The sequence below is a fragment of the Periophthalmus magnuspinnatus genome, chromosome 7, assembly GCF_009829125.3.
Source record: "Periophthalmus magnuspinnatus isolate fPerMag1 chromosome 7, fPerMag1.2.pri, whole genome shotgun sequence".
In the NCBI taxonomy this organism is placed as follows: domain Eukaryota; kingdom Metazoa; phylum Chordata; class Actinopteri; order Gobiiformes; family Gobiidae; genus Periophthalmus; species Periophthalmus magnuspinnatus.
Window position 1 is genome coordinate 18012649 of NC_047132.1, and position 22376 is coordinate 18035024.

Below are 22376 nucleotides of genomic sequence, written 5' to 3' on the forward strand. Positions count from 1 at the left end.
CAGAGACTCGTGTGTGCGTCTTGTTTCTTGTTAGAGATCAGAGCGTGTCTTCTGTGTCGAGGTGCACAGATCTGACAGACTACATTTCCCATGAGGCCGTGCGAGTCGTTTTCACTTCACTCGCATCCATAAACATTAGACTAACAAGTTCTGGCATCCTCCCGGGGCACATACAACTGGCTCAGCTATTAACTTAAGAGCAAAGTGAGAACATTACTGTACAAAATGAATTAAGGTGGGGAAAATAAAATATTAATCATGAGATACTTTAGGGGGTCTTTCAGTTCCCGCTATTAACCTAAAACATGGCCATAGGTGCAGATTGGCAGCCACGTCTTTGTCAGTCTGCCCCAGGGCTGCTGTGGTATAAAGTGTGGCAAAGGAGTGAAGAGAAAAAGGAATAACATATTAAGCTAATCTGTTGTTTTTCCACTTTGTATTTCAGAAAAAAAATGCCCATAGTTTGTCTCTAAGGTTGTACAGAGGAGCTTGCAGATGAAGCTGGAGTCTTGAATTCGAAGGAGCTCTCTCTCTCTCTCTCTCTTCCTCTCTCTCTCTCTCTCTCTCTCTGAGTCCGAGTTATTTTGGTCTTTTGTGTCAAAAAGTCACAGTTCAGCCTCATTACACTCCACGGAGATACAGGCAGGCAGGGAGAGGGACAGAGAAAGGAAGAGAGAGAGCTCAAATGCAGGTAGGGAGAAAAGAGAGGCACACAGCTCAAATACAGGTAGGGAGAGAGAGAGAGAGAGAGAGACAGCTCAAATACAAGTAGAGAGAGAGCTCATATATAGGTAGAGAGAGAGAGAGAGAGCTCATATATAGGTAGAGAGAGAGAGAGAGAGCTCATATACAGGTAGAGAGAGAGACAGCTCATATACAGGTAGAGAGAGAGAGATAGAGAGAGACAGCTGAAATACAGGTAAGGAGAGAGAGCAAGAGAGAGAGACCAAATACTATATATGGGGAGAGAGAAAAAAAAGGATAGATGAGAGAGGGAGGGAGAAGGAGAGAGGGGTGAGAGAGATGGGAAAAGGAGAGACAAAAGAAGAGAGAGATCACAGGGAGACAGAAGGAGAGAGAGTGACTAGGTGAAACACGGAGAGAGAGAGTTCAGCCTCATTAAATCCAGCAGTGAAAGATGCACAGACAGAAACAGGTTCAGTATTGTTACTTTTACCCAGAACAACAAAAATACTGCTCCACATCTCAATCCTACAAGTCAAGTACAAATGTCCATTGAACAGCCAGGTCAGAGTCTCTGCCTTAAAGTCTCTGTATTTGAACAACTTGACTTGTCTTACAATTCTACAGAAGTATACTGTACATAAGTAGTGTTGTCACAAATATTTCAAACACGAGTTTGACACTAAGGAATAGACTCAATACAGATTCCAATACCACAATCATAATAAAAAAATATAATTTCTTAATACAATAAAATGCAAAATTTTCAACATTAAAACATAGTACTTTTTGTGTAATCTCTCAGTCGTCTAGGTAGGCTCCATAGTGGCCCATGGTCTAGTCTATGTGGTCTTATACTTGTTCAAGATCATTCTAAAACTATTCAGCAAAGGTTAATTTCTGTCCTGTGCATTTTAGTATCAATACTTGCTCAAATGAGTATCTGGTTTCAATGCTAGTTTTTGTATCAGTTAGTATCTGATTTTTATACATTTGGTGACCCTGCCTCAAAATGAGAAGTAAAGGTCGGTCTGTCAGTCTACTTAATATTTGTAGTAAAGAATGCATTGTGTCTATGTAGCCTTTTTGATCATCAGAGAGGGACAGGATCAGAGAAACCAGGACATGTACCATACTGTACTTTAACAGCACAGACACGTGACCTTGTATATGTTTTCATACTGTATTATGATATTACACATTCTTAATCCTTTAAAACCGCTGCTCGCATATGGCAAAACAGGCTTACTTAGAATTGTGTCAGTCACACTTTCATATCAGCATCTATATTTCAGTGACAATATCTGGTAATCGGTAAGAAAGTATGATCAAGGGCAGCACGATTTGTTGAAATATCTAATTCAGATTTTTCTGACAAGCATTGCTATTACGATTCAATTTTGTGTATGAATTTATGTTTGATATCAGGATCCTTCAAAGTTCACCCTTTAAAGAAGTTAAGAAATATTTGAGAGATGAATGAAATCTTAACTGATAAACATAATACAAGAATCATTTGCATGTCAGAACATATTTGTTGAATTTCTAAACTACAGTTAGCTGATTTTTTTTATATAATAAGAGAATAATTTTTAATTTGCAGACTTAATATAATTGTAGTCTTTGTGATTTGCTAATTGTGATTATTCAAATTGCAATTGCCATTTAATTGCGATTAACCTTTCAGCCCTTGTGTGATCTCAATTACTTTCCACTCTGCCGTTGTGCTCTTGAGCCAGGCCTCCAGGGCGTGCAACTGCTGCATGAATGATTGAGTGAGACTGGGTGATGGGTGGTGTTTGGGGAGCCCAGTATTGTTTTCACATCTGTCAGTTTGCCCCAGGGCACAACCAGATGACAAAGGAAATAAGAGTCACAAAGAATTTTAAGTTTCCAGATTAAAAATATAAAACCTGGTTGAGTTTTTGCTCAGTCCTTTAGTGCCGGTTTATTCCTTTAGTCCTACTTTTCTTGTGCACACTTGATAAGAACCAGTCCACTCCCTGGATCGATGACGTCAAATTGGACTCTGGACCCTCTATCAGAAAACTAACAGTGAATGTCACAAAAAGGAACTACACAAATAAACTACAGTGTACCGGACCTATACTCCATACAACACGATGAGTACAGAGGAATGAGCTAAAGGTAGGACTAAACCAGGACTAAATCAGATTTAATCCAGGACTAAATTGAGATTAAAATGAAACCAGGACTAATCCAGGACTAATTTAAGACTAAAGCAGGGCTAAACCAGGAATAAACCAGGACTAATCCAGATCTAATCCAGGACTAAATTGAAACTAAACCAGGACTAATCGAGGAATAAATTGAAACTAACCCGGGATCAGTCTGGCATTTAACAAGGACTAAACCAGATCTAATCTAGGACTGAATTAAATTAGGACCAAACAACGACTATAACCCAGAACTAAATCAGGATTAAACCAAGACTAATTTTAGTTTTTGGGAAGTGCTAGAAACATTACTGAGTTTCACTTTAAAATCCAGCAATTCAATTTTAGAATGAAAAAATAACTAATAACATAAAATATCAAGGCATTTAGTTTTCCAAATCACTCACGTATTTAACTCCAATAGTTTTTTTCTTCCAATAATTTTCCATATATTTTCCACAGTAATGTGTGGTTGAATAGCTGCATTGGTGAAGGACTAAAACTACAAATATGAATAGCCTTATTATTACCGGGGCCCTTTAACGCTCCAAATAGCCTGGTGGTATTGGGCTGTATTTTGAGTGCGTGTTGATGTGAGGAGCCGTGGCAGACTTGTACAGTACTGGACCATATTTCAGCCTGCGTGTAACAGTATGTGCTGGTGTGAACAGTAACAGGCTGCAGACTTGGTGATAATGAGGTGGTGAAGCTACTCTCATTCTGATCGGTGCACGCGGTTCACACATTAGATTATAAATGAATCAATATAGAGGACTAATATAATATGAACTGTTGGCACTGTGGTCTGGAGAAGTGGAATGAGATTTATAACAGAATTAAACCAGAACTGATGAATAAATGGATGAGCATATCAAAATATAATCTGTTATATTTTTTCTGAAAAAAGTAACTTCACTGTATTATAGTTATGGATGCAGTGTTGTCACGATACAAAAGTTTCAATACTAAGGAATAGACTCGATACTCAATACCGATTCCGATAGCATAATGATAATAAAAACACTTTATCTAGACAATAGAATCTCATTTTCAATATTACATCATAGTATTTTATTTTATTTCACCTTGTGGATTTAGCTGTGTAACCCCTCAGTCATCTTGGTAGAATCCATCGTGGTCCATGTGCGTATGCTTCTCTGTTTGGTCTTATACTTGTTCTGCTACAGCCCAAGATCATTATAAAGCTGTTCAGGAAAAGTTCGTTTCCATCTGATGTGATTTTTTTTTATTATTGATACTTGTTCAAATTATCATCTAGTTCTGATACAAGTTTTAGCATCGATTAGTATCTGATTTTCCATACTTTTGTCAGCCCTCTATAGGTAAAAGGGTTATGCTTTCTTGACAAAAATAATACCTCAGTATTTTTTTAGATTATCCTAATGACAGTTTCATAGTTTTGCAAGTATGCCACAAAAGAAGTTCTACTGCAAATGTGCAGAAAAACAACTTTACATATGAAATATTAGACTCACATTTGGATACCTTTTTATTTTTATCAGCTCTTTTTGTGTATTTTTTGATTACATGAGTGAAATGATCAAATATCTGCAACATTCAGCTTATGTCAGACTCCTCACTGAAATACTTTAGTTTTCCTCCTTTTTGCCCTGTTCTGCCTTGTTACGTTGAATTACATACAGTTCGTCATAAATGGTTTGTTATTCCCGTCTCGAGCGCAGAGTCTTCTGTTTTTAATGAGGCACTGCTGTAGAGTTTGCAGCTGCAGGGATCACACTTGAGTTTCTCCTTAATTAGAAGCTCTTCTTTAATATGAAATAACATGAGGCAATCGTAAAAGACAGGGGCAGAGCAGAAAAGTCCATGTTCTTTTTGCTCATGTCAAGATTGGGTATAGGATTGCAGGGAGACCATAATTTGTTGAGCTTGTTATGTATAGAGATTTAGATGGTTTGAGATGGTACAGACGAGGGTTAGTGAATGTATAAGTAGAAGGATGCTAAGTTAAACTGGAAGAAAGTGGACGCCTAGAGGAAGACCAAAGAGGAGCTATATAGGCATCATGTGAAGTTATTTCTTGTGATAGAGGAGAGGGTCAGATGGAGCAAAGGATTCGTTGGGGTCATGAGTTTATGCTCAAATGAATCACAATATCTTTTTTATCTTGAGCCTTTGTGGAGAAATGATGGTTTCTGATTGGTTGTTGGTCGTCATGCGACAGATTCAGGCGCACTAAATGCTATATGACACCAGGATATAATAGTTTTGGACATAAGAGAAACATTCATATAATTAACATGTAAAGCAACAAAACTCAACATGCTTCAAACTACATACAAAAATTATTATTATTATTATTATTATTATTTTCATAGATATGTTATTCAGATTTTTTCAGTATTGTATCCTTATGGTCACTGTACTTTTGTCCATGTAGTTGAATAAAAGGAACAGAAGAGAAAGAGGAAGAAAAGAGAAAGAGGAAGAGACGCTGGTGCGCTGTTAGAATGCTTGTTGTTAGCAGTGTGATCGCAAAACTCATCACGGTAGTTACAATGCTTGGAATGAGTTAGGAAAGTGACGACTAAATTGGACCACTGTAAACTGTTAATGAACTAGTTCTGTTTTTCACATTTTTTAAGTTGATAAAAATCTGTTACAGTGCCTTTAATAACTACTCTGTAAATATGCTAGTATTCCATTAACATTTAATTAAATGTTAAGATCAGTCCCCTATAGGAGCTTACATCCACACATTATTTAATGTTTTCATTGCCCTTCCTTGATAATGCTGAATGTAAAATATGTACCAGCTCTTTTCACTTTTGTCAGAGAAATTCAGCTCTTGATCCGACAAACCACTTTCTGTCCATTGTTAAGGTGTCAGCGCTTTCCTCTTTACTTAAAAAAAACCTCTCAATCGAACCCTCTCCTGCTCTGCGTCCTCTGCTCTAATGCCAGCTAACTTGTCTTTTTGCTATATCGTTTGTTTTCCTCCACCTTGTATTTCAGAATATTTCGTACTTTTTGACCATCCTTAAACACAAATTGATCTAATTAGCATTTTTATTCTATTATCCATGTGTGTTGTGAGTGATAGTACTGTTTGTGTAAATAATGCCTCCTGCTGTCAGTCACCATCTGTTCCTCAGTGGCAGGAAATACACAAGCACCCCGCCAAAATAAAACAATGAGTCATATACAGAGCATCAAAATAAAGGACATCAAGCAAAAGAGCGACCGAACTTCACCGAAAACCTGCTGTTAGTCACCATCTGGTCTTCGCGCATAGAAAATTCACACAAAGTTTTCCGCCAAATTAAAACACTTACTCATACAGACTGTCAAATATTCTATGTTAGAAACAGTCAACATAAAAGACTCTAAACAGAAATACCTAACCAACTCCTATCTATCACACCAAGTCAAAATATAATAACTCCTCTGACTGTAAAGGTCCTGTATTACACAAAACTGACTAATGTGAGCTTTTAGCCATGTTATAATGCTGCTACCTCGTCAAAAACATACCTGGAGTTGTGATTTATTTCATTCACACATGTTTGAGTAGTCCTGGATTATTAGACTTTCTGTATTCCCAAAGCTCAAAATACTTTGTGATGTCATTTAGTGGTAATCTTGATTTAACCGCTTTACTCTTCAGTACTCCAGTTTTAACTTTTGTACAGTTAAGATTGTCAACTGAAAGTCTCCATTATCTGCTGATGCACTAAGGAATGAAGCAGTTTCAGTGAGGCTAAAACAAAAGCTGTAACTTCAAAGGGCTGACATGATGAAATAGATTCTGGAGAAGATGTATGGGGTTTAAAAACACAGTGGAGCATGGTAAATGGTTACGTTTTTCAAGTCACTACTGTCACCCAACTGTATTACTACTGACATCATGAGGAATATTTTCAATTTGAGAAAAGTCTAAATATGTTGGATTTGTGTGTTAAAAATTAAACAAAACACAATGCCAGGTATGTTTGTGATGAGGAAAGAACATTTTAAAAGATCAAAAATAGTCCTTTAAATCACTGACTCACACCCCTCCATAATAAAAGACAATTCATATGTAGTCTCTAAATGTGCTGTCACCATCTGCTCCTCTTTTTCAGAAATTACATATAAACCTCACCAAATTAAAATGCATGACTCAAACTTAAACTCTTTTCAGAATAAGACACTCTATACATATCAAATGAAGTACGCACTTGCCAAAATAAAAGCCACATCACATACGACTCTCAATGCAAATAAAAGACAGGAAATGTCTCCTCCTGTAGGTAATTATGCAGTTGCCTTGGAGACACAGAGAGGGTTGATGATGATGTTTTTGATAAAGAGCTGGAAAATTGCTGACGGCTCGGGAATAAAATGATCCGTGAATATTACAGCCATTACTGTGATTAAACTGCAGTTATATGAACACGTACTTCACTCTAACTCCTGGGTGCATTCAATTAACAGTTTCACCATTCTAATAATAAAGTACATTTTAGAGAGTTAAGAATACAGTTCATCATCATGTGTGTTTATTAATATTTAATTATAATACAAGAAGACAAAATGAAATGTAGTTGTAATATAGAGGTGAGGAAGAGTCAAGGAAGAATATGTGAGAATAGTATTTGAAAAGCATAATATAAATATTTATTTTTGTTATTGTATTGGCTTTATTTTGTACTTTTATGTTTGCAAAGAAATAAGTCAATTTACATGAGTTCACTTTTTTTTTTCTTTTGTCTAGCTGGAGCGTCATGTCTAAAGCCACCGTGAAGAAGCTGCACTGGCGCTCCAAGGTGAGGACACAGGCAAAAACTGGATAGCTCTGTCACCTCACCTTCTTTTGGGTGCATCCTGATCAACCTAAAGCACTCATAATATCCTCCAGCTTTGTAACGTAGCTCCTGACCAGAATCCAAAAGGGTTCAGTTAGGTTTCATAATGAGGACTCAAGCTCCGGCCTGGTCCACTGCTCCTTACTGGTCTAATCCCAAAGGAAATGAAGGATGCATAGGTCAATTGCAGAGGAGGTGTATGTCCACAAGGATAATAAAAACACTCTCACTTAATTTCACTTAATAACTTTCTGATGTACATGTCTGTGTAATTCCTCAGTCATCCAGGTTTTATGTATATTAAAAGCCAAAGTTAAATCTGTCAACTGGACAAAAAGTTATAGGAGTGAAGACGTTTCGCTGCACATCCCACCCGCTTCTTCAGTTCTGGTCAGATTGCTGGTGGACACTGCCTTATATTTGTCTAAAATGAGGAGCTAACTACACTGAAACTGTACACAGGTCTATTGAGCTACAATAAGAGTATCTGAGACCTACTTAGCATAATTATTCAGCCTTAATGGGCATATTGGCTAACTCTAGTGCACTCTTTGTTTTCTCTGGGTCGGAGGTTTGAGTTATATATGGGGGACAGTTGCCTTTCCTAACAAAAATAGCTTTTTTAACTCTCCTCTCAAACCATTTCTTTTCTCTGGCTACGATCTGTACCTCACTCTCTTCAAAGGAGTGTTTAGTGGCTTTGAGATGGAGATGTACGGCAGACTGGGGTCCAGAGGAGCTCTTGCCACAGTGTTGGTACGTCCTCTTATGGAGTGTGTGTTTAGTTTCTCCAATGTAACACTCACTGTACTCTTCACTACACTGAATGGAGTAGACCACATTACTTTGTTTATGGCTCCGGGTTTTGTCCTTTGGGTGAACCAGTTTCTGTCTTATAGTGTTTGTAGATCTGAAATTGACTGGAATCTCAAACTGTCTGAAAATTCTCTGAAGTTTTTCAGACACACCAGTTGTGTAAGAAAAAGTTACGCCTTTCCTTCTAGGTTCAGATTCCCTGTTGTCCTGTTTTCTCTCTTAGATCTATTAAAGGCCCATTTTGGATATCCACAAGCCGAGAGGGCTTTCTCCACGGGTTGTTCCTCCTTCACTTTTCCCTCTGTGTTTGTAGGCACCACTTGACCTCTGTGTTGTAAAGTACCGATAACTCTCAAGTTTGTGCTGCAGTGGATGGTGTGAATCAAACAGCAGGTATTGGTCAGTGTGTGTGTGGATTTCCTGAAGACTTTACCTGGAGACACTCTCTCTTATAGTTACTGCACAGTCTAAGAAGGCCAGTTTGTTCTCCTTGGACTCCCGTGTGAACTTAATGTTTGGATCCACTGCATTAATATGTGAAGTAAAGGGTTTCAGGTCTTGAATTTAGATTTTAGTCCAGTTGTCATCCACATATCAATACCAATACGTGGGTGGAGTGCCTGGAAATGAGGCCAATGCTTCCTGTTTAAATTGTCCCATATATAAGTTAGCCATAATAGGAGAGATCGGTAAGCCCATGGCACAGCCATGGATTTGCCTGTAGAAATTTCCTTTAAACTCAAAATATGTGGTATTTAAAGACATTTCTAGCAGTTTGCAGACTCGGCCCGGTAACAGTTTAGTTCTCTCTTTTAGCTTAGTATCCTGCAGTAGCCTCCTCTTTGCTGCCTCCAGCAATACTGATGTGGCAGCACAAGTGAAAAGAGAGGTAACATCAAATCAAACCATGGTCTCATCTGAATCAAATTGGAGATTCTTGACTTTGCTGACAAATTCAGCTGTGTTCTCAATATGGTGCTCTGTGTTGCCCACCAGAGGAGCCAGGATGGTCCTCAGATGTTTGGCCACATTGTATGTGATGAAGTTTGTGCTGCATACAATGGGTGTAAGAGGTCCTCCTTCTTTGGAGGTTTTTGGGAGGCCATAGATGCAAGGAATGGAGTCACCAAGATAGAGTCAGCTATCTATCAATGTTTTCCTTCTCCAGCTTCTGTAAGCAGTCTATGATTTTCTTCTTATAGCCACTAGCAGAGTCTAATTTCAGCAATTCATAGGTGGCACTGTCACTGAGGAGGCTGTTCACCTTAGCCTCGTAATCAGCTGAGTTCAGGATCACGATGCATCTCCCTTTGTCAGCTGGCAAAATGTTTATGCTGTGATCCTTTTCTGTGTTGAGGCTGTGGTCCTTTTCTAGAGCTTTAAAAAAAAAAAAAAGTTAGCTGTTTACAGTTTCAGTATATTTAGCTCCTCACTTCAGATAGATATAAGGCAGTGTCCACCAGCAATCTGACCAGAACTGAAGAAGCGGCTTGGATGTGCAGCGAAACGTGTTCACCCCTACAGCTTTTTGTCTAGTTGACAGATTTAACTTTCTGAAGTACATGTTGCTTAAAAAGGGGTGGGATTTATCTTATGGTTGGGTCCCTGATTTGCCATTATATTTCACTCAGGTCCAGGAGAGCTTTGTGCCTCTTGGAGCCAATGGGGAGCTGGGGCTAGCTGTGGGGGGCGGAGCCGACTACGGAGAGTTCCCATTTGTTACCGCAGCTCCGGGAGGCGGGGCTACAGTGGGCGACATCATCCTTGAGATTGGAGGCACGCCCATTTTAGGAATGACCCTTGGTGATGTCAGAGGGGTCCTGAACTCCTGCCCTCAGCCAATCAGGATCAAGACTGTGTCACCAGGTAAAGGAAACTGGAGAAATACCAGTAAAACAGCTAAAGGATCAACCAAAACCCAACTATGAATGATCATTACAAAATCTCCCACAACCCCCTGTTTTGTAGTTTGTGTATTTTTTCTGTAGTCTTTTATATGTATGTTGTTTTAGGTTCGTCTCTGTGTAAAGACTTGAGGCTGTATCTGAGTAAGTGCTTCACTCCAGGATCCATGGACAGCCAGCTCCAGCAAGTCATACGGGAAAACTTATATCTACGAGCCGTGCCATGTAAGAGCATTATCAAAAAGATGCCACCAAAACACACCATGCTGTCAAATGGATTGTGCTATAGAAGTACCATGGGAGTATGTTTAACAGTATAAAAATATATTAGTACAATGCATGAAGTTTGTGTAAATGCAGACCAAGTTACAGCCAAAATACAATCACTATCAAAAGTACTGATAGATTGTATTATTTTGTCAGTGTAACAGCACAGAGAGGCTGAATTATTCATCATAATCATTTTCAAACACTATTGCAGTATCTAAGAGCACACAGGATATAGCTTTTAAGTATTTGTATGTCCTCCTTATAGAAGTGCCTTTATAGTTTTGTTTGGGTGCCCTTGTTTTCCTACCAATAAAATTTTACAGGAGCTCAAGACTAACCCAATATGTTATACTACATGTATAAAAATAAAAGCACTTTACCCATGATTTTGTAATAATTGCTGGTCCTCTGCTGTGGCTTCAGGCAGAACCTTTTAAAATCAGTAAGCAAGACAAGTCACATAAGCATCACTGTTGTGACCTTTATGATAGAGTGACACATCAAAAAGTACTGGTTTATTATAGTATAATATATATTTATTGAAAACCAAATTAACATTGGGGGACTAATGTTTTGCTCAAAGCATTTCCTCCCTTTGACAAATTTGTTCATATTCTTAGTTCAAATCTATTATTGGGCCGTTTGTAGGTAATACCTTGTCTATTCCTCCTTTGAAATCCCTCTGTGTTTTGAAATGCTTTCTTCATCCGCTCTGTTCATAAATCACAATGTTTACACCCTTCAAATGTTATTATCTGACCCACTCCGCTCTCCTCTGTTCTCTTGTTTGTTCTGTTCACTTGAATGTGTTTGGAGAGTTTTCTGTTGACAAGTTCTGTAATCATTCACACTTTTCTAACATTTACTTCACAGTATAGAAGTGTGGGAGTAGAGAGGAATGTAGAAATCAAAAGCTGTTGGAATTCTTTAAAAATGTATAATGTTTTGTCCTGTTCTCTCAGGTACAACGCGACAACCCCGAGAAGGAGAGATCTCTGGAGTAGACTACAACTTTGTTTCCATAGAGGAGTTCTTCTCGCTCGAGGAATCTGGGGCTCTGCTGGAGAGTGGCAAATTTAAAGGTGACTTATAATTAACATTGTACCCATAGGTTTTAGAGTGATGAAAAAATTAGGACAATTGGCATAGAAATGTCACCTACACACAAGAAACTAAAACCCATGCATAGAAGGATGCACTGTGACCGAGTGGTTATCATGTCTCCAATCTCTTAGTAAGGAGGCTTGAGTTTGTATATACATGTCCTACCTAGATATAGTAGTAATATTACTAACAAAGTAACCTAAGACAGGGATGTAAACGCATCAAAAACATGCGAGTCATATTAGTATTAGTAACGGGAGTTACTAAAATGAGAGTAGAAAGTCATTTTAATATTATCTGCTCTCTTTTCATGTTCAGTAATAGAAGTAATAGCACTATATACATACACAGGCAAGCGTAAAAGACCGCTTGGGAAGTAGTAGTATTTACAACAGGACACCTATAAAGTAGGTCTATGCTGAGGTTGGTGGTGTCAGTTTTAAGGGTGTTTGGGAGCAGCGGATTTGGAGAATAATCTGAACTCTGCGTATAATCTGAATGGGATTAATGTGACAGAAATAGAACACATTCATATAGTTGTACTTCCACATGCAGGAGAGGACTGAGAGAAGGAGTGGGGGACCTGATTTTTTGTACATCCAAAGGTTATTTTTTATTTCAGTTCAGTAAAATATTACTAAAACTACTTCAACAGCTGCTACTACTATTATTGTCGTTATGTATTGTTGTGTTCTTTAGCAAGAGCCTTTAGTATACTTACCTTTTGTGCCTATTTGCATCATTGTATGCCCAATACAGTGAGTATCAAACAGAGTGAATGAATTATACATTGATATACAGAACAATTAGATCCATGGTTGAAGACAAAGAACTGAAGGGAAACAGGAGGTCTCGAGGAGAGGTAAGGATGTAGTGAAAGAGGATATAAAGTTAGTTTGTGTGAGGGAAGAGGATGCAGAGGAATGGGTTAGAATGGAGTATACATCACATTTAGTAGAGTCGATGCGATAACAACGGATTATGGGTTTAATGCACATGTGATACATGATCTGTACAAGATGTGAGATGACCTGGACTCAAACTGGGGATCTGCTACCTCTGCTTGGGTAAATAAAGTGACAAAACAAGAACATCAACAGTACAACAACTAATTACAAACTTGTAATTTAATATTGCCCCACAATTTACTTTTTTAACATACTTTCTAACAGGTAAAACTAAGCAGTTTGGTATTTACAGTACATGAAATCACTTGCTGAGTTTTTGTCTTTTTTTCCAGGAAACTACTATGGCACTCCCAGACCAGTTCACATTGGCCCAGAGAGTCCGCCCATCACATACCAGGAACACCGTAACCTTCTGCGAAACTTCAGGACCAGGAGCAAGTCCCTGTCCAACCTGGAGAAGGCTGGAGAGGAGGACAACAGCGAGGAGGACACCAACAACTCAGGTATCAACTACACAGATTCAACATAACCCAGGCTTTTGTTTGATACTGATGAAGCCCCGGTTCCACTGTTTTGTTAACTATACTGTTACTATGATAAAATGTTATGTTGATATCGTTGATATCATCAAATAAAGTTCAGAAATAAACCATTTAAATATTACATTAATTAATCTGTTTGATCAGGGTAGTCCTGTAGTTTGTTGGGTTGTCAACTTTTTTCATTAATAGTTTGTGTGAGTTAAAAAAGCAATTATCTTGTAGCAATCGATAATGTAATAACGGCCTATAATGCAATAACGTGCAATAACATAATAATTTTGGTAATAAGCCAATAACATAATAATACCTTGCCAATAATGTAATTCTTTATTACATTATTGGTTGGGTATTACAATATTGGCTTGACAAGGAAATGCCATAATATAATAACTGCAGCCAATAATGTAATAGTTAAAAATTATTGCATTTTAACTTTTTACTTTTTTGCGAGGGGTAGGGGGCAAAAGGACTGGCACTGAAAGAGTTAAGAGTCAGTGTCACACTCAAATGCTTGAGTGACTAATAATAATTCCTTTCACTCACTTTATTCATTAATTTTAATAGCACTATCAATATGGTTTTGTGTACATGCATGACAAACCCATGTCATGTATAAATATTGTACTTGGGTCATTGCTGACCCAGTAAATCACCTCACCACCCCCCCCCCCCACCCCCCCTACATGAGGCTATCTAGAGTAAAACATTAGGCTGAGTTGCCCTGAAAGAAAATGGGGCAGTCTCTGGCTATGTTTTTTTAGGTGATAAAATCCTTCCTATCGGTTGCTACATATCTCTACTTATATTATTTTGTCATTTGTCTGTATTTCAACATACATTAAAGCATCTATATCTTAACTTCACATGACTCAAACCAGGTTCAGCCATAGCCCCACCCACAACGCTGCCTCTCAGCCAATCATGGGAGTCGGCCACAGGGAGTAGAGACAGCTCTGAGGCGGGAGGAAGGAGAAGAGGGGGAGTCCTGGCAGACAACTGGGATGACCCCGATCACTATTTCACTGAGTGAGTTACATCAGTGTTATTCATATAAAAGGACTGACAGGCAAGTGGTCCAAGCACTAGTCCATAAGTACTATAAAGTCACAGACAAATAAAAATGTATATACTCTTGTGACAATAATAAGCAGGCCATGCACATGCTACATACATCTTTCCATACTGCTCTGGAATAAACTGCTTTACTGCTTGTGAGGACAATATTAATATTTGTATTTCCTTTCTCAGTCATAATTCGAAGAGCAGCAGTTGGTTAGAACCACGGATTCAGAATAAAGACACACCTCTGAGCAATGAATGTAAGTTTGACCCACGTGGAAAGCAATTGAAGGCAAAATGCAATTTGTGATCAAATAATCTAAAACTTGCCCTTTTTACTTGAACATTATTCTGAAATTATTGATGTGGTGGTGATAGCAGTAACCACAGGGGTAATATAGCAGTAGTAGTAGGTTAGTAATAGAAGCAACAATAAATGTAGAGATGCTACAAATGCATCTGAAGTTCATGTCTTCTGAGAACGCCAGCAACTATTTTGAATTGAACATTTGTGAGATTGCAGTGTATGTCCATCAGGGGGCAGCGCTCCCTCCAGTTAAAGTCCAAGCCTTTTTCATTACCCTATTTTAACATATTAACTAAGCTAAACCTGAAGTATTTATACATCCCCTCTGTAAATTATATTGAGATGATATTCTTCTGTAAGCAACATAACATTAAGGGCTGATTACATCTTTAAGGAGTAGTATTTGAATCTGTGCATTGTTGTTAGTGCCAGAGTTTGTCGATCAGCCCAGTCTTCTCAAGGGGTACTCCATCCATACACGGCTGTCCAAAGGCCCCCGAGGCTTCGGATTCAACATCGTAGGGGGGTCCCGGCCCAGAGAGTTTCTGCAGGTCTACAGTGTGACACCAGGGGGACCACCTGCTTTAAACACAGGTAACACAACCACAACCTGACCTGGTCTCATCCTGGCTTTGTATATCAGGATGAGACCATCCTAGTATTCCTGGCAATTTCAACTTACCACATTGTACCTCCTAACACAATATACATGTTCATTTGCTGCATGCCTGTTATATCCTTCCACTAGCAGGTTGGGTTAAGTTTCCAAATAGGGCCAAAGGTCAGGAATTATGTTTCTGAATCACATGACCCTCTCGTTGCTCACATGACCTCAGCTACATGTACCTTTCAAATGAGTTAAGTCCAGATCAGAGATTCTAAAACAAGGGTGGGGATGGGGTGGGGGTGGAGGGACGGACCCAAACCTTGCAATACAATGAGTAAACCACGTCAAAGCCAGAGTGTGAAACCCCCTGATCCAGTCTCACGTGAAAAGGATCAGCTCTGAAGAATGTGTGGCTTTACAGTCAGTCACAGGAAGCAGATGGTTTATTCACTTCAGTCAAATGAAGGGCCAGAAACTTGGATAGATCTATTACTCATTGTTTTATTCACACGGGGTCACAGTAAATCATTCAAATAACTTCTGGTGCATTGTAAGGTTACAAGGATGGTATAGTTATTAACAGGTTTGGTTTATGAGGCAAGATATACAATTTTATAAATGTATTTTTCTCTATTTGACAGCTGACATCTTGGTGTACATAAACGACTCCTGTGTTTTGGGACGCTCCCATAAGGAGGTGGTGGAACTACTAAAGGGTGTCCCGATGGGCCAAAGTGTGGATGTGGTGTTGAGGAGAGGGTACCCTATGCTATACAACCCAGACGGCTGCCCCAAACAAAGTCTTAATACAGTAAGATAACAAAATACAGCAATTTAGTTGATATCAAACTAATGCTGGAGTCTGCACCTAATACTGACTCCTTATGCATAGGATGAACAGCGAGCCACATGACTCTTTGACTAAATCAGGTGTCACTGTCCAATTGGGTTTATTCGAAATACAAAAGTTAAAAAGATATATCCATGAGCAAAGGTGAGAAGATCATATAAACATTTCAATGAGCAGGCCTTCATCTCTGACCTGTGTTACAGTGATATTGGACTAATAGCATTCCCAGACACTGATATGGCCTTGAATCTTTTGATTAATGCATTTAATGAAAATGCACCTAAAAGAAAAGTTAGAATGAAAACTTATAGCAGTCCTTGGTTCAACACAGAAACTGCAAGTTTAATAAGAGAAAAAATGCTGCCTGGAAAACTGCACACACAACTAGGTCAGATCTAGATTGGCCATTTTTTCATTAAAAAAAAAGGCCAAGGCAAAAAAAGGCAAAAATGTCTTACTTCATGTCTGACAGAGAGCCATGGAAATTCATTCTGGAGGACAGTAAGATCCCTCTCAGAACCTAGTGTACATTACTAACTGATATTTTATTAGATTCAGCTATTATAAGTATTTTATTGTAAGTAAATATTTTATTCCGGTTTCATTACATTCAAAATCAAACATTTTTAAATTTGTATAAGATTGTACATAACATCTCTATCATTGTATATTCTAAAGATGTGATGTTTTGGATAATAATGTTACATATAGATTTATATACATTATTTAAATAAATGCTTTATTTTGAAGTCTTTTCAATTAGGTTCAGAAAAGGCCATAGTATTGTTACTACAATTAAAAAAGTTTTAAATTACATTTTCTCAGCTCTTGATGTTAATACAAGATTGTGTAGCTTTGTTTATTGATTTAACTAAATATTTTGATTCAGTAGATCATTAAATCCTTTTGGATTTGACAATGCTACATGTAACTGCGTCCAAAATTATGTTTCAAACTGAACCCAGGCAGTAGTAGCCGATCAGGTTACATAAAATGTTTTAACTTTAAGCAAAGGAATAATTTCATTGGCTACAATTTAAGAGAAGCCTCATAGATTTATATGCAGATAATGTTATTTTGTATGTAAGTGCACCCTCTGCTGATGAGGCTATTTTAAAATTGCAGCAAGATATTTTTTTTTTAAATCCAAATTCCCTCAAAAATCTTAAATTATCATTGGATACAAATAAAAGTATGTGATTTAAAAATAAAATAATAATAATAATTAAATAAATAAATGATGTGCAAACTATAGACTAAACTGTACATTGATTGGAAGAGTCACCACCTATAAATATCTTGGGTTTTTGCTTGAAGAAAACTTATACTTTAAAATACATATATAATATACATGCTGACTTTAGCCTCTACTTTGAAATCTAAACATTTATAATCACAGCTGAACCTGTTTTTAATGTTTTAAATGGACCTATGCTTATTTGTTTTGTTTGTTTTTGTACTGAATTTTAACATGGCACTTGCGAAAAAAAGAGTCTGGTACTCTCATTAGGCTCTACCAATATACATAGATAAAGATAAATTTGATATATTAAAAATTAATGAAATTGTACACAGTTTCTGTTGTAAAAATATAATCAAATAAGAATGGGAAAGATCACATAAACATACATACAAACAGACGTAACTGAATTGATTGTGAATATTGTTTTTGCTCTGACAGCCTTTGACCCCGAGTGACCCCTCCAGTTCATCCAATCAGAGACAAGGACACAGTCACCTGACCTACAGCCGCACCATGGACAATGGCAGCTCACCAGGTGTAATATCCATATATATATATATATATATATATATATATATATATATATATATATATATATATACACACACACACACAACATTTTGCTTTATCAGCTTGGGTTTTCAAACACATTCCGCATTTGTGAGTTTTTCTTTTCAGTATTTCTTGTGAAAATGACATAGCTTATAATTGATATAGTAATACTTAGTAGCTTGTGCCCTGGTTTGAAAAAGGGATGTTAGCACAGCCTAATCTGAAAACAAACCCGTTAGAATATTTATTTATATTGTATAAGAAACATAAAACACATGTCTTGTAACTTCTTTGTTCCAGGCCAAATTCAGACCACACCTCCTTTCCTTTCCCAACCAATCACAAATGGCCTTCCTCCCACGCCCACCTCCTCCGACCTGCCCCTAGCCCCGTCCCTTCCAGATAGAGTAACCAATCACAGTGACGGCAGTGACGGAGGTCCTTCCAACAGCGGGACTCGGCGGTGAGATTGGATTTAGATCTGGTTTAGCCTTGATTTTAGATTAGGTATTTAATATTCTGAAATTTCTAAACTTCCTGTTTATGTCTGCAGCTCATCTCTGATTGGTTACAACAGCGGCACACTTCCTGCTCTGTCTTCCTCCTCACTGCTGCAGCACCAGAGCTCTAAGTCCTCTGAGAGTGACCTATCCACCTCCACATTACCTCTACGGACCTCGGGTTCATCCCAGGCATTGGGTAGAATGTCCAGACCCAACTCTGGACCTCAACCCACCCTTTCGTCCACGCACACCCCCCCAAACCAAATCCTGCCTACACCCGCTCCCTCCTGTGGGTTCAACGGCTGCCCAGCAAACCATCATCACCAGGCTGCAGAGTCTCCTGGTCCGAGTCCTGGCTCTGGTTCTGGGGGTGGGTCTGGGGGGGAGCTGGTGCCTGTGGCGGTAGGGGGCTGTGGTGGAGGCGGGCTGGGCTTCAGTGTGACCGCGGGGGGGCACAGTGGGCAGTTAGCAGTGGTCCGGAGAGTCTGGGATAGAAGGAACTGTCCTGGTCTACAGGCAGGAGACACCATCGTCAAGATCAATGGAGCAGACGTGCAGAGCCTTAACTTCGCTCAGGTGAGAGAATTTGAGGAAGGAAAACGTACAATATTATAACTAATAATCAAACTAGTATGAGTGTGTTTGGGTTCTCTTGTAAGAAGAAATTATGGTTAGACAAACAACAAACTAAGCTTCTTTCTCAATTATCTTAGAATTATACCACTCAGACATATTGTAAAAGCAGCTCTCAGGGTAGAGTGTATGCTGTCTCTATTTAATTATGAAGCATTTTATCTTTCAGGAAGTGTGCTCTTAGCATGCTAGTTGTTGCATTACTGTGACTTTACTCCGGCCTCTGTACTTATTAAGCCATTGTTTATGGTATGAATGTGTTAGGAGCGCCTTCAGGACAAACATTGCAAATTGGCCTTGGCTATACATATATGCTGTAATTTGTTACATGTTTAAGTATGTGTGTACTTGTCCCTAACTCCCTATCAAATAAAATAAAAAATAGATGCATAAATAAATGAATGTTCCACAAAAATTACTCCAGAAGTTACTGAGTTCTGGGTTAACCATATGCAAATACGCTGTAACCCCACCTTGTGTGATCTCAGGTTCAGAGAGTTCTCCAGGACCACACCAAACAGGGGGAGGTGGTGCTGCTGGTCTACCGAGCCCCCGGTGAGTCCCTTTAACCCCGCCCCTTTAGCTGTACACCTGTGAACCCTGCCTAACCTGACTTACCACTCCACAGGCTCCTCCCATTCCACTCCGACTGTCACCCCCAACCTCTACAAGCCCCTTCCCCACTCGGACCACAATTCTCATGATGCAATGGTGCCTCCTCTGAGTCAGGCAGGAGTGGGGCTGGAGTCTCCACCCCCTACCACCAACAGCTCTGGTACAAAATCTATACCATGAATACAGTAAATTATATCAATATTGATGACAATATTAAACTTATCCATGGAAATGGCATTGGCAAACATACATTCCCAATCCCTAATCTTTCCATAACATTTTATTCAAATCTAATTATTTCAGACAACCTATTTTTTTATCGTATGGAGAATTGAAAAAATTATTATTATTTTATTATTTTCCTCAACAGCGCCCCCAGCTGTGAGCCCTAATGGCCCCTCAGTTTTGATCCAGAGCACCAGCTTCCTTGACTCGGTACCAGTCACTCTGACGCTAGAGCCCCGAGACCTGCAGGGATTGGACGAGAGCCTGCGAGTGGGCGGGTCTAACGGGTCTAAGGAGTCCACAGAGAGCGGGCCTAATGAGAGCAAAGTGGGAGGAGCCAATACACTTGAGGTGGAGCTTATGAGGCGTCAAGGAGAAGGATTTGGGTTCGTCATTGCGTCGCAGGAAAACAAGAACGGTGGTGAGTTTGGTTGTACCACCTACAGGATCTATCTGCAATTTATTCATTTATTTATTTTTTATTTACACAAATTTCATGCTGGAATGATCAATTTATATAGACATGGTATTATTTTAACTTTGACTTGCTATGCTATGTTAGTTTTGCGATATTTTCTGTGTAAATGTAACCATGGGCCATGAGTGAATGCAGTTTAAATAAGGCTAAACACAATAGCCAATAGCCATTTAAAAACATGCTTTGTAGTGAAGAAGTTTGAGCCCTGAAATTACTATGTGAAGGTGTATGAATATACTTCCTAGTGAAACAAAGGAGCACCTAATGACATCAGCAGGTGGAACAAAGTGTTTTGATCTCTGTTGCAGCCTGACAAAGTATTTATGTGGGCTAGTGTTCAAACTTGATTTCAATACTAATGAATTGATTTGTTACTCAATACCAATTTAGATACTACAAAGATAACAAAAAAGACTCCTTTTTTAGACAATAGAATGAAAGTTGTAATACACATCGAGATCATGCTAAAACTATTCTGGAAAGGTCAGGTTTCACCCCATTTTTATGATTCTTTTCAGCATCGATCCATGCTCAAATGTGTATCTAGTTTTGATACTTGTTGTTTAATTCCAATTTTCTATACTTTTGACAACCCTAATGTGGACACAAGCAATTTTGCAAGCCCCTGATGCAAGTGTAAACAGTGCCAACTACAGGTACTATTGATTTACTCTGTAATCACCAGACTTCAAACCACCTCTTCTACTTGAATCCTACATAATTAGCCCACATCAGCCACAACACAGTTTTGAACCCCTATCCACTAGTTGTAAATGATGATGGTATGTAATGCCTTCACTGACAGGTTTTGAATCATTTTGTTCTCCATCCCTCGTCCAGTTTCCTGTTGCGTGCATGTTGTTTGTGATAACGAGGCTCTGAGGTGGAAGAGCAGCTGTGTGGGCCGGAGCAGAACAAACGCTGCTGTGTCCCACTCTCTCCCTGCACTCGAACGCACCGCCCTCACTATATGGCACAAACACTGCTGTTTCAGAACGCACTTGAATGCACCTCTCCCCCCCACACACACATTCCTCTGGTTTGCAGCTTTGTTGACCTGCACTTACCAATACTGTGAAGACATCAAACTACCGTCTTAATAGTCCAAGCTGAGACCTACCCTTGTTTAGTCCCACATTAGCACTAGTTTAGTTCTATAGATCCTGTTTTGCTCTGGTTTGGTCTGGTCTTGACTTAGTCCTAGTTTAGTCCTGGTTTAGTGCCAGTTTTTGTCCCTAGTTTTGAATTTGGATGTAGCTCAGATCTAAATAGTCCTATTTTTGTCACAGTATTTTGTTAACATCCACCCATTCTTATACACAAAAAAAACATATATACCTTTTTTTTTTTTTTTAAACAACAAATTACTGAATGAATATTACTTGATTCATTTTTAAAAAATATAATCTTATATAATTCTGAAATATTTATTCCCTTGTATTCAGCTGTGGCTCCTCCCCTCTGCTTTTATCTTGGCCCCTCCTCTGTGCATTTCTCTGCTTCTCAACCTCAGACCGAAACCAGGGTGAAGCAGACTGGAGCAGACAGAAGCACACAACCACGTCAGGCAGGAGCAGGTGTATCTGGGATACTAATACTGCTTTTTTCCAACGGGATAAAAAATCTTTTTTTTTTTTAAATAATTTTGTGGTGTATTGTTTGAGTGGGATGGTGAAGATGTTGGAACGTCTGCAGTCAGTTCTGAAAACGGTCAAAGAATCAAAACGTAAGTCTGGAATTATTGATCAAAATGTGTGCAATAAACCAGGACAAAATGAGGATAATACATAATTTAAAAAGATCAACCATGTTCAATGGGTGACAGTGACATTTTTTACACATTTCTTATTTTAGTTTAGCCTTTAAATCCATTCACCATTGTCCCACGTTGAACCTGCCTTAGACCCAAAGTTGGAGTTGGAAGTTGACCAGGAGCACAGCTATTAACTCTCAGGACCGAAACACAAATATTTGTTTCACTCACAATAAAGGTATGACCTGGATTTTTAAATATTACCTTTAGATGGAATTCAAATGTGTTGTATGTAGTTGCAGTAGTTGGCTTATAGTCAC

The 22376-nt window shown here is 38.6% G+C and overlaps 2 protein-coding genes across 3 annotated transcripts in view; both read left to right on the forward strand.

The window, feature by feature from the left end:
• The window catches only part of pcsk1nl (proprotein convertase subtilisin/kexin type 1 inhibitor, like), an 82891-nt gene that overhangs the window by 22957 nt on the left and 37558 nt on the right, over positions 1-22376 (forward strand). The gene's annotated exons all lie outside the window — the stretch shown is intronic.
• The window catches only part of LOC117374005 (membrane-associated guanylate kinase, WW and PDZ domain-containing protein 1), a 36278-nt gene that overhangs the window by 2617 nt on the left and 11285 nt on the right, over positions 1-22376 (forward strand). The window contains exons 1-16 of one of the 2 annotated variants that reach the window (XM_033970138.2): positions 2784-2832; positions 7597-7648; positions 10135-10369; positions 10516-10632; positions 11640-11759; positions 13022-13192; positions 14110-14257; positions 14480-14550; positions 15024-15191; positions 15846-16015; positions 17736-17832; positions 18150-18312; positions 18403-18928; positions 19474-19540; positions 19614-19760; positions 19971-20246. In XM_033970138.2, coding sequence (XP_033826029.1) covers positions 7607-7648; positions 10135-10369; positions 10516-10632; positions 11640-11759; positions 13022-13192; positions 14110-14257; positions 14480-14550; positions 15024-15191; positions 15846-16015; positions 17736-17832; positions 18150-18312; positions 18403-18928; positions 19474-19540; positions 19614-19760; positions 19971-20246 — 2518 coding nt within the window. In that variant the 5' untranslated portion in view covers positions 2784-2832; positions 7597-7606. Of the gene's footprint in view, positions 1-2783; positions 2833-7596; positions 7649-10134; positions 10370-10515; positions 10633-11639; positions 11760-13021; positions 13193-14109; positions 14258-14479; positions 14551-15023; positions 15192-15845; positions 16016-17735; positions 17833-18149; positions 18313-18402; positions 18929-19473; positions 19541-19613; positions 19761-19970; positions 20247-22376 lie in introns of those variants that run through there. The other variant, XM_033970140.2, reaches the window with a different exon arrangement.